The sequence below is a fragment of the Gracilinanus agilis genome, chromosome 5 (assembly GCF_016433145.1).
Source record: "Gracilinanus agilis isolate LMUSP501 chromosome 5, AgileGrace, whole genome shotgun sequence".
Taxonomy (NCBI): domain Eukaryota; kingdom Metazoa; phylum Chordata; class Mammalia; order Didelphimorphia; family Didelphidae; genus Gracilinanus; species Gracilinanus agilis.
In genome coordinates this window covers 46,595,742-46,608,939 of record NC_058134.1, presented here as the reverse complement: position 1 = coordinate 46,608,939, position 13,198 = coordinate 46,595,742, and the positions used below count along the sequence as shown (strand labels likewise).

Here is a 13,198-nt window from a genome sequence, read left to right as displayed (position 1 = left end):
CACTTCTTTAAGGAAGGTAAAAGGCTGCATCTCACTGATCTTATTCAACACTTCTCCATTCCCCACTTTTCTCCTAGTCCTAATATATTGATTATAAATCAATAAATGAGCATCCTTGGGAATCCTGGACAATGGCAAGTCATAGTCACAGTGACCTCTCTAAACTAAAGTAAAGAATTCACTTGCACACAAAGGCATTATTCAAATTTTTTTTTTAAATCTGGTTATTTCCTTTATGTGTTCTCCTATCCTCTGATGTAAAGGACCTTCAAGATTTCTTTTCACCCGATTTACCTTCTGGTGAATTTCAGTTTGTTTTCAGTGACAAGTTTTTCAGAGATTCTGAAAGTCCCACTGAGAGGACTGAAGAGGTATTAACCTAATGTCAGGCACTGACAGAGACAGTTGGAGCTGGAAGTGATCTTAGCCATCACCTAGTCCAAAGGTTCTTGCACTTCTCTGTGTCAGATTCCTTCGGCAATCTGATGAAGCCTATGGATCCCTTCTCAGAAGAACGGATTTAAGTGCATAAAACAAAACATGTAGGATTACAAAGGAAACCAGTTATGCTGTAATAGTTATCAAAATACCAAAAAAATAATTTTACAGACTCCATGTTAAGACCATATATAGTCCCATTTTACAGATAAAGAAACCAAGGAACAGAGAGATTGGGGGTGACTTTAAATTTAGTTTATATAAAGTAAATGGAACTGAACATTGCTCTAGAGAAGAATAAGCCTCCCTTCACTTGTTGACTGACTGCAGAATGATGCATCCACTTCAGACATAACAGATGACATTTTTGCTAGGCTATTTTTCTTGTTATTTTTGTTAAGGAAGGATTTTTGGATACTGGAGGAGGGAAGAATGTATTTAGAAATAAATGTAATATGAAAACTTTTTAATTTTAAAAAAGTTAAAAGAAGAGTTAACGGCTGTTCATACTTTTAGAACTACACTCTGAAAGGGGATGCTGCTAAGAGCCATAGCAACGGACCAGGAAGATATGATGATCCTGGCTGCAGGGTCAGCCTGGCCTCATATCGATCAATGGGTTTAATCAGTAAAATACATGCAAACACAAAAGGAGGGACAAGAAGAATCTTGCAATAAAGGTGGTCTGTATCTTTTGGTCAGGGAGTTCCAATATTACAAGACATGAAATAAAAATTTCAACATGGTTCATTATTTTTATATATAACATCATGCAGATATTATATATAAATGCACACACATTTAGGAATCTAGAAAAGTGAAAATATACATACCACTTAATATTCTCCCGAGTTCCTCAGAAAACAAGTAAAAACACACATATACACATCTGAATACCACACCAGATCATTCGAGCTTATTTTATTGATACTCGTTAGATAAGAAAATTTTATTGTTGCTTTTGATGCATTTTACAACACACCTTCTGAGAGTGGTTGTACAATGTCTACAATGTACTCTGTAGGCTAAATTCTGTTATGCCTCCCAAGTGGATGATTCGTTATTACATTTTTAATTCCCTTATGGTAATGTATGGTTATTTGATCTGGGTACATAAAATGGTCCATTCAGTCTGTGGTTTTCCTGTTGTTATCCTATCTAGCTACTGATTTAAGATACATTCAAATAAAAAAAAAGATAGTTATCTGCAGTAAGTGCACACATTTAAGAGCAAATTGAGCTGAGGACACACTTTTACTCAAATGTCTTAGGTTTAGAGAATAAATAGGAGTTTGAAAACATGAGCCGCAATTGCTTATATGCTTTCTCTCAAAACATCCTGAGTGTCCACGACACTCTGTGGACTCCCTTCTGGGACAGACAACTCATTTTACCAGAGGAGCAAAGATGACAGTATCATTTACGCAAAAGATCATCAGTACTAATCCTTCAAGTAAGAGACTGGAAGAAATGGCAACGATGCTGTGACCTAGACCGTGGTAACTGAATGTAATAAATATCCATCTTCTTGGATGGAAACATCTTAGAGAAATACAATTGGTGTGATGAAAAGGGAAGGGACTAGATGATTTATTTAAAAACCAGATAAACTTATGTACAGAAACATACACACAAATAGGGAGTCAATAATAAAGGTAATTTTTGTAGGCGTTACTTACCTAGAAAGAGCATAGTACACTATACTCTTGTTGCTATGTAGGAACATGTAATACTAAGATTGCTCATCTTACGGTTAGCAGAAATTTTGGTTCATGCTTCTGAAATGCTGTATTTTGAAGATATGTTTAACTTTCACCTTAATTATTTACTCCTGCGTGTGTGTACGTGTGTATGTGTTTGTTTATAAATAAGGTCGCTACTCTCCCAAATCACTCTGCATTTGCAACACTCCAGAGGACCTACCTTTTTGTTCATTTTTTTCTTTCTTTCCAAGAGTGATTCCATCTTTTTTTCCCAAGCATAAGACACAAAGGCAAACAGAAAATGGGGAACAAAACAAAAACAAAAACAAAAGCAGCCCGTAGGCTAGAAAATCACATTGATACAATGCCCTCTTTTGAAGAGAAGAGGAAAAACACATGGACATTAAGTGGTCGCACCTTGGAGCTGCTCAAGTGTTTGGATTTCAAAAGTGGCTACTGTGGAAAAGACAAGGCTATGGATCATATGAAAATCCCCCAGCCCTGCTTTTTTTAAATAGTCTGATTTTCTACAAGTGAAACCTAAAGATCAAAATTCAAAAGCCTCTCTCCTACACACCATTGTGCTGTCGCCAAGTTTTGCTATGGGTCTTCCTTTTCTCGCTATAGATTATTTTCTCCAGAACACCCCAACGTTTCCCCCATTTAGGCCCTCTGGTTTAAGGATCTTTGGCTCGGATCATTAGCCTGTTTTTGTTTAGAGGCTGTGGTTCCCAGAAACCAGTTGCCATTTTTCCCTGATGCAAGATGAAAATGACCTTGTGACGTGTGTTTTTCAGTGCCATAAGAGCACATGGCAGCATGATGCTCCCCTAAGCCAGCACCATGTCTTGCCTGCATTTTGAAAAATGTATTTAAAGGAAAAAAGCGTTTTTAAAAATCCATACATTCTCATTCTTTCCAAACTTTTGGGCTGCCTGTGGATTACAGAAATGGATTTCAAGTTTTCTACATAAGGAAGATCGCAAATATTTCCCTCCAAAGATACAACCTTTCATCCAGGTCGAGGAGCCATGGGCTCTGAAAAAACTGGACCATTGGCAAAAGCAAACTAAATCAAAATGTCCCAACATGAATATGAAGTTGGCTGCTTGTTTTGCATATAGTAAAGGACCAGGCTCATGATAAGTTCATCCAGGAGACCAAATGTCAATCTACCCAGAAGGAAGACACAAAGAAGATTGGTATCACCCAATAAGTCTTCCATCCCTACTATACCATGCCTACAATCACATTCAGCAAGCCAAAGGATTCATTTCTCCTATCCACAGGATAATAACTGTTTTCTGTTTTCAGTGCATCTTTAAAGGAAAGGGGGGCAAAAAAGGACCTATCAAAGGTCAGCAAGTTAAATCCATAATACAGGAATTGCAGCGTTGGGCCATTTCTTATGATATCTGAAGAGTAATCAAATTAGATACAAGGTCTCTGATATATATTTACATATTATACAAAGTTTACACTCTTCTCCCATTAGGCACGAGGTTGATTTGTCTACTCAGGAGGGGTTGAGAGAGACAGAGAGAGGAAGGGGGGGGGGGAACAGAATGAAAAAGGAGGTCGGAGGACTGGGAGGTTAAAGGAAAATGTTGGTTTTTGTTTTGTTTTCTTTAAAAAAAAAAAAGGAAACAAATTCCTCTTATCGCAAGCTCGTCTGTTTTGGGAGCTTGGCACCCATGAGGATGCCCGAAGTAAGAGTCACAGGGGCTTTCATCTGCATGCTGGACCCCACCATGGTGGGGAAGCTGCGGTTCCTTCGAATCCCAGTGTTCAGCTGAAGGCCACCAATGGCACTCGTGACAACAGGACAGCCGAGGGGGAGGCCCTCAGGAACGAGGGCCCGGGGCCCCTGGGGCCCACACAGAAGAGGTCCCTGGTCTTCCGTCAAAGCGGGGGCATGAGGGCGACCTGAATTCACTACCTTGGCTATGCCAAACCGCTTGACTTTGTCCACCAGATTGAGGTTGGAGACAGACACCTCGGTCTGGCTCTCGCTGTTCCTGATGTTCTTTTTCTCCCTAACCTCCTTGAGGATGGAGCTGGCTGGCTTAGAGGCCAAGAAGTTGTCATAAGGAGGGCTGGTACATTTGAAGTCAAAGGGCGGCGGGGAAGACAGTGGCGTCTGCATAGGTGAATTCGGAGGGGTCGAGGGGATCACAGCCATCTTGGGGGAGTACGGGTTCAAGAGGGCGCCCCTGCTGGCCCGGTCCCAGCTCTGAGGATTGTACACGGCCGCTGAAATGCCCCTTTCCTTCAGCAGCCACACCAGCCCCAGGGATGTGCTCATCGTGGTCGTGGATTCCCGGAGGTTGGTGAAAGACTCGGCCAGACTCAGTCGCCGGGGAGTGCACGGCGTGCCCACTGGGGTGGACTTCAAGTTGCTAGAATTGCCACAAGCTGGAGTCGGTGCTGAGTTAAGGCTAAAAGGGAAAGTTTAGACGTGGTTATTCAGCAAGAAACATCCTCCAAAAATCCCAGGGAAAGTTAGTAAGTCAAGTGAACATCCATCTGTTTGTGTTGGATCGAGCCACAACTGTTAAATTTTAAACTAAGCAAAATTTAAGCTTGAATATGCGAATGCACTAAGACTTTGGGGACACCCAGTATAAATTTACAGAAAGTAAATTCCCCAAGAGCAAGGCCAATCGATTGCATTAATGTATTGGGACCTCCAATGCCTTTGCTGAGACGGGTTGCTTCATAATTGCTTCCTGAGTGTGCGAATGGATGACACCCAATTCCAACCCTAAACAAAGTTGTAAAATCCACCACCACCAATCATCCCTTTGTGAAGTTCTTTTTTATTTTAACTGGGGTCTACTGACTTTATCTACCCAATAAAATAATCACAGAAAAAAACAAGCAGCACTTATATACCACTCTAAAGTTTGCAAAGTGAACCCAATGTCTTATCTAATCTATATTTTACCACAACACTATAGGATAAGGATCATGGTTATTATCCCCATTTTACAGATGAGGAAATGGAAGCTCAGAGATTTGTTAGGTATGTGCCTGGGGTCATACAATTACCAGCCCTTCCTGACTGCCCAACTCACCACCACACTGTCAATAGCTTAAGGAAAAATACACCTGGGAAAAGTGATACATTGATTTAAAGTCACTCCATTGTTCCAAAAAGGATGAGTTTCATTGGAGCGGGCACTCCCCGCCACAAGGGCAGACCATAAGTTCTCTAGGTCTTAGTAGAGATTAAAATCATCACTTGCAGGTCAGGTTTCTGCAGGCTAAAATATTCTCGACTTTAGTTGGCTCTCAGATTCCTGGATGGCAGACAAAAACAGTTTTTGTCACCAGGTTTGGGTTCAAAGCCTTTCCAGATGGGTATGACCTTGGCCAAGCTGGCATAGCTTTTGGAAACATACATCACAATGAGGCAGCAGAATGCTTCAGTTTGCACCAAATTAAAAATGACCATGAACAGAGCAGTTTTTCCTTGCGGGGCAAGGAAGGAAGAGAGAAGAGAGATAAGAAGGAAGGACCACAAACATGTAAGATGGTTCTTTTAGCTTTCCTGGAACCACATAGGCTGCTATCTATTCTGCCTGTGCAAAGACCAGCCATGCCAAGAAGAGAAGACATAAAAACCTTTAAACGAGGGTGAGATCTCTTTGAGATCATGCAAGAGGAAAAACCAAGAGGCAAAATGTTTCTCCCACATGACTCAGTTCTCGATTTTCTTCTCTCCTACCCACTTTGCACCATAAAAAAATTTTTTTAAGATGTTAAGGAACTTCTACTCACTTTGCATCAATTCTTTTGCCTAGTAAAAAACCTCATGTTAAGAAATACACTTTTTTGTTGTCGTTACAGTTAAGCGTGTTCTTTTTTAGTCTGAGTTCACCTGTATGACAAGTCTGGACACTAACCCCATCCTGCAGTGTCAAAGGAAAATCTACTATGCAGTAGATAGCTGCCAAAATGGACACAAGGAAGTCATTAAAATGTGCAGCATTTCAGCACTGGAAGAGACCTCAGAAATCAGTGTGAAGCAAACCTCCTTCTCAATCTAAGTACTCTACTTAGAAATATGGAATTTGAGTTTTGGTCTAACAAATACTATGTTAGGTAATAGATTTGGAAAAACAACCCACTCATGACTCCTAGTCTCATGTTTTCTCTGCTAGACCAATGCCTCTCATTTGCCTTGCTTGGATTTGTTCAGGCATGCTGGGTTACTGGAAGATGAAAGGGAGTCCCTGGGTCTTTACTGGGTCTGCTTTGGCAGAAGGCACAGGAAAGTGAATCGGTAAAGTCTACAAAAAAGAAAGGGGGAGAGAAGGAGGTAGAGGAAGAGGAAGAGGAAGAGGAAAAGGAAGAGGGAGAGGGAGAGGGAGAGGGAGAGGGAGAGGGAGAGGGAGAAGGGAAGAGAAGGGAAGAGAAGAGAAGAGAAGAGAAGAGAAGAGAAGAGAAGAGAAGAGAAGAGAAGAGAAGAGAAGAGAAGAGAAGAGAAATGAAGCTATTTCTGTATAGATAATAGAAGCTGTTACCCAGTGGGAAAAATCACCTTGAAAATCATATTAATTTTCTTCTAAATTCAGTTAGTACTTGGTGAAAATTTTTCAAAACATCTCACCTTGCCCTTTTCATGCTGAAGTTATCCTCTTTGATATTCAAACGATCTATTTGCAAAGGTCTCACTGGTGTCTTGTACTTGGATGAATTCCTGAACAATTCAGAACACTGATGGAGGCAAAATGAATGAGNCTCACACACACACACACACACACACACACACACACACACACACACACACACACTTATTGACCCTGCTGGAACAGGAACTGTCAGCAGTGTTGCTCACCCCCTGACCGACTGGGTCATACTGTTTGCCCTATATCTCCTCTCAGCATAACGTGACATAAGGCCGTTTCATCCTCCTCCTCCTCCTCACATGACCTGTGAAGAATTATTTATAGGTGAAAGAGCTCCTTGGTGAGAAAGATCTCATGTCTCCCCTCCCTACCATTCAGGCCCACCTGAGATCCATTCTGGCCCCAGCCTCATTGAACAGGACACATACTCCACGGTCTCTGGAATCACTGTGGCAAAGTTCTCTTGAGGTTAAAATGTAATTTCCCTTTAGCTAAATTTCAGAGAACCCCGAGTAGGACAATATGGAGGGAAATGTTCAGGAAAAGTCCCTTCCTCCCAGAACTATCCACTGTACAGTTTCTCAAATGAAGCTGAGGAGAGTGGGTCATGCATTAAGGATGGGTTTGCGTTTGGTCTTTTAGCCTTCCAACAGACTCCACTCCCCTGAGCATCAATGAAGATTGAGGCACTGCATTCATCACTTTGTAAAGTTAGAGCTCGAAGGGTACCATTGGGGCTATCAAGTCCAATTTCATCATTTTATAGATAATAAAATTGAGATGGGGAGAAGTTTACCCACTTGCCCTGAAGGGCCACCCAACTGGCATCTGAGGGAGGATAAGAACTCGGGTTTTTGTGGCTTCAAGGCTAGCACTCCATCTGCAATACCACCTGAGTGCTTGCTATAGCACTGGTCTTTAGGATTAAGGACAAGGTGAAAATCACCCCCTTCTAAAAAACGTCATGCTGTTGTGAGTACTTTCAAAGCAGAGTCCCAATAAGAGGATTCCTGGAAGTCTGCATACTAGTCTATTAAAAAGTGGCTTAAGAATGAGTTCAATTCATACTCTAGGCTCTTTGGTCACCCGAAATTATAGGGTCGTTTTGATTTTTTTAATGCTACAAAACTGAATTAGAAGGAAATCCTACACACCTGAGAGGCAATATAGAATGATGGAAGAAGCCCTGCATTTGGAGCTCTCCTCATTACCTAGGTGACTGTAGGTGGGGCCTCAGTTTTTCCTTTTCTATAAAATGAGGCAGTTTGACTAGACAGCCTCTAAGGTTCCTTCAAGTTCTAATGTTAAGAGCTTATGATTCAAATTTATCCTAGATAGACAAAACATAGATATAAAGTTAAAAGGAACCTTAGAGGTCATTAAGTCTAACCCTTTCATTTAAACAGATGAAGAAATGGATTCAAAGAGATCACATAGCTAGTAAGTGGTAAAATGATTTGAAACCAAGTTTTCAGATGACAGATCCAGAGCTCCATCCACTATATCAAGCTGAAACACAAGTAGCCTTCAGAAGGGAACATTTTCTGATTCCAAACAAGGTCCTAGAGGGGAAATAAGGAATGGGCTTTGGGGATGAAGATGTTAACCTTTATCCCTCCAAAAAGCTGAGGCGTTTAGTCACTCACTCCCTTCCTTACTGAATTACTTTGGAATGTGCTTTTGGCTGCTAAGGCAGCCTTACCAACCACTTTCTGAAGGCACCCAACCTTGTACCGTGGACTTCCATCCCTTACCTTGGAGTGACTCTTGTGAGTTCATCAGAGGGGTGCAGGATTCGGCATGTGGTAAAGGTGAAAGTGGAGTTGGTCTGTGACATACACTTCCCAGGATGATGGGCTACATTGGAGGAAGAAGGGAAAAACACACACAAAACAAATTCTTTGACTTCTGTAAATGAGAGAGAGAGAGAGAGAGAGAGAGAGAGAGAGAGAGAGAGAGAGAGAGAAAGAGAGAGAGAGAGAGAGATTCTCCAGTCTTTGACAGATGCAAGAAGTGATGAGATACCTTTTAGTTGGATCTAGGCGAGGAAGGTGAAAACAAACGTTCTTGGTTGTGGAGGATCTCTCAAAAACAATCGAATATCTGATGTTTGCCTGGTGAGTACCCTGATCATGCATGGATGGATCCCAGGTTTCGTCCTGATCCAGGTAAAGGTATCCCATCATATTTCTTTTCAGTAGTGGATCCAGCTTGGGGGTAGGGAAGCCAATGTGCCTTGCATTTAAAATTTTGCTCCTGGCTATATGTAATGGGGATTGCTTTCCTCCTTCAGCACTCCAAAAAATTTCTCATACTCAGATGCCAGAAGTCTAAGCAGGGAAGGATAGGGAGCATTTGGGGATATTGGCACTCTAGGGTTATTTCAGGCATTGTTTCTCTGAGCTGCTCACCCAACAGGGGTTGGGGGGCTATGGGAGGAGGTAAGCTTTTTGCTCTCTTTTCCATTCATGAAAAGAAGCTCTTGAAAGTTGGTTCCACTACTACTCATCTGTAATCATCATTGCAAGAGATGCAAAAACCTCAGTCAGACTTGACAACAACTTGACAAGGGCATGCATTGATCATTGCTGATCTAAATTGAAATCCCAGCTCTGCCATTCACTATTTGGGTGATCTTGGGTAAGACTTCACCTCTGAAAGCTGTGGTTTCTTCATTCTTCATCAATCAATGATGACCCATGTTAATAATGCTGAAAGAAAGCCTTACCTAAAAAAGAGCAGTAACAAGCATTGGTAGGACCATTGCTTTCATGGATGATCTTTGAATTGATGAATTTTTTTAAACCAATGGCAACCATGTTGGCCAATTTATCCAAGTGACTTTCTTTCAAAAGTTGTTGTCTAGTCCCCAGCAGAAAAGGATCCACAGCAAAGGAAATCAGAAAGGTTAAGAGCCGTGCATCTGAGAAGCTCGCTAAGGAATCGGTTTTATGTTCTACTTAAGAGATCATGATTGCATAGGATTTCTTCATTCATAACTTAAACATTCTATCTTTTTCTTTAAAAAGAGGCTATTCCAAATGGCATGCACAACATATTGTTCACAGAGATCCCCATCCCACTCAGCCCTCAGAGACCTCCTAGGAGGAGCAGACTTTTGACTTAATATGTAGGCCTATTTGCCCAGTTTGCAAATTAAAAAGCTATGATGTCTTTTTTAGAAAAGTGTCTTCCAGGGAAGTTCCTGGCTTGAGTATGGAGCTCATTGGGGGCTCCATTTGCTCTTCTATTTATAAAAGGAAAGCAAATGAAAACTACATGTTGCAAATCGAACTGAATGAGGAAACCAGGGAATGGAGGCAAAAAATATCCCAGATACATAATGGAAGATGAGATTAAGAGCATGAGGACTGAGGTGGATCAATGGAGGGTCAATGTGACATTGCTGATCACTTCAATACAACACATCGTTGTGTACTTGAAGTTTGTTGTGCATGGGGCTATTGCCATTGCTCTTGGAGCAAACTTTGAACCATAGGACCTTAGATTTAGAGATAGGTAGAACCTTAGAGATCATCTCTCATATTACAGATGAAAAGACTGAGGCCCAAAGAGGATAAGTGACTTGTCCAATGTCACAAAAACAGAAAGTGGCAGAGCAGGGTTTTGAAGCCATGTACTTTGGTTCCAAACCCAGGGCTCTTGCCACTATGATAAGTTATGACAAAAATGGCAAAAAAGGGGGATGTAGAGGAGAAATCAGGTCCAATAAAGAGCCTCCATCACATCTCATTTCTCAACCAATAAATGTAATGTGTGAAGGACTCAGCTAACTTAGATACTACTGCAAACACACACACAAATGAGAAAAGCTATGAAGGGAAGGGTAGCCTAGCAATCACGACTCTCTTACTGTGATAAGGCCTAAAAAGAAAAGCCACAGAAAAGCTGAGGAAAGGATCCCAAATAACAGACATGAGGTTATTTGGAAGGGAGAAAAGAAAATACAGTTATTAGAGATAATCAAGACACAACAGTTCTTTGCTAGATGAAACACACAATTGAATGAAGCAATGCTGGATTTAAAATCAAGGGCATACACCTTCTAAGACACATGGCTCAGATAGCCAAAGATAAGAGAAAGGGGATACAGGGGTACCAGGTCACTTTTGTCCTCCACCCTTTTTGGATTAGAATTGAATTGCAACATCTCTTTTGAAGTGAGCATTTGAGACATAGCTGCATTAGCAGAAGCAAAACCCATCACTGATTAATGGGCCTTGGGGACAGAGGAAAGGCTGCTAAAAGTCCAGAAGTCATTGTTCTCCCAAAGTCATGGAGATAAATTAGGTCAAAGGAAAGAGATCAAAGATTCAAAGCCAAGAGATTCAATCCCATCCCAAATACCACTAGGAAAGCTCGGACTCGGTCTTCCTCCATCAGTCAATAGAGGCTGCCATGTCGCTGAAGGACTTTCCTTCCTTTAACAACAAAGAGAGTAAGTGTTCTCATTTCACTGGACGCTAAGGAAGCACCTAATGTTAGCCACACAGCAACAGCTATGTCACGCCTAAAGTTCAGAGCTGTTAACAAGGTAATAAGACTTCCAGTCATGGGTATCCACCCCCAATTATCTACATTTCTTTTTTAGGGAAGCCAGACTCTTGAAAAATAAATACTTTCCAAAATTCACCCTCCATTCTCTGAATCCTATCTTCAACTCCAAAGAGGTACTTTCTTTGTAAAAGAGTGATATGGCAACCCAAATATAATGATCAGAGATTTATCGTCAAAGAGACTGTAAACCTTTGGACCAAAAATATAAAGGCCAAATTGCTAAAAATATTCTCTTTTGCAACTAGACGAGGGAGCCAACTTCAGGGTGCATTGGACATGGTTATTCGTCTGGGTTTAAAGGGCTGAAACATAAATAAAGGTAGGTCCTTTCGTTTTATTAAGAAACTTCACTTCAGTCGTATGAAGGCAAATAGGTTCTTCCTTTCAACCCTACACCAGTTTTCACCACCTGTGTGTGGGCTTGATCCACCAATAGCAACTTTGAGAGAAAGATCTTGGTGTGGAAATTCTCTCTAACAAGAGTAGATCACAACCTTTTTATCAACTACAGTCAGTGGCTGCCCTTTGATAGATTATGAGTGGGTTACTTGTGTATGTGACTTTCCCTTATAAAATTCAAGTACAATTTCATACCCCAGCATTTATATGAATATTAGAAGGGTACATACACACATACACACACACACACACACACGATGTCTCTGTTGTCTCCAGGACCAAAGTCCTAGCCTGGTGTTAAACTCTTTAGAAAGCCCTCCAAAGGACCCCTCAAATATAAATTGGCATTAATATATTCCCAGGCAAGTTTTTCCAATCACCATGATACAAAGAAGCATCTAGCAGGTCATGATGCTCAAATCCAAATCCCCAGTAGAGCTAATGGCCCCACCTCAGGCAAGGTGTCTCTCTCTCCTCCCAGAAGAACCCAGCTCTATCTCCATCACCAGCAACAAGTCAGGGTTTGGAGATGGGGATTCAAGCATGGCCAAGATGAAACGAACTTCTTCCTTCCCCCAGTTACCTAGATGGGACCTATCCCTAACAGCCTCATTTAATCTATACAAGTGGAACAAGCCAAAAATGACCGATAAGAATCATCCCCAGGTGGCCCAACAGAACAAATGCTACCAGGGTAACAGGCACTGAGGAAGATCCAATTTCATTGAGCACAGCCAATATTATCGCTGCAATCAATCTGAAATCCCTGCCTCATAAGACTGGCCCCTCTCAGTACTTCTGTGGCCATTTCCACCATTTCACCTCTTTCCTTTAAATCAGCCTTTATACAGAAATATATGAAAATAGCATGCACTGGCATCAGGAGACATTAAATAAACAGTGGTGAGTTTATTCATCTCCTCAGAAGAAAGGATAAACTGAGAGTTCTTCTGGACTAATAAAACTTTTAAAATAAACTTATGGGAAAATAAGGTGAGGTGAAAGAATAGGAATGAGGGTAAGAAGTTAGCCATACAAAACACACAGACTATAGAATTATTTTATTCACAAGAATACTATTTTTTTAAGAAGTGAAGTTCTCAAGGAACTTCACAAATACTTGAACAATTATTATGTGAATATTGCTAAATTGTTGTGTTTTTTTTAAAGGAGATAAGGCATTGCATTGTTTGATTACCTGAGGCTCATGGAGATCTTTCTCCCCATTCTTTTCCCTATACTTGAACTAGTGAACACTTTTATAGGGACAGAAAAATCTCCAGTATTTAAGAAGATAAATTGTGGGCAGATGCTACAAGTTCAATGGCCCTCTTTCTCTTCTTTATCTTCTATATTTAATAGGACTGGGAACTCTTCGGGAATCTGTAAGAGCAGGAGTGAAGCTGACGGGTTTGGTTTTTCTAGATAAGCCTGGTGGTAAAGGCA

At 41.1% G+C, this 13,198-nt stretch overlaps 1 protein-coding gene across 3 annotated transcripts in view; it reads right to left on the bottom strand.

Annotated features, from left to right (window-relative positions):
* Nucleotides 1–1,342: 1,342 nt before the first annotated feature.
* TRAK1 (trafficking kinesin protein 1) overlaps nt 1,343–13,198 on the bottom strand; it is a 131,963-nt gene continuing 120,107 nt past the window's right edge. For all 3 annotated transcript variants that reach the window (XM_044677928.1, XM_044677931.1, XM_044677929.1), the window contains 2 exons: nt 8,530–8,632; nt 1,343–4,579 (listed from right to left, as the gene is read on the bottom strand). In XM_044677928.1, the coding sequence (XP_044533863.1) occupies nt 3,799–4,579; nt 8,530–8,632 (884 nt within the window). In that variant the 3' untranslated portion in view covers nt 1,343–3,798. The remainder of the gene's footprint in view (nt 4,580–8,529; nt 8,633–13,198) is intronic.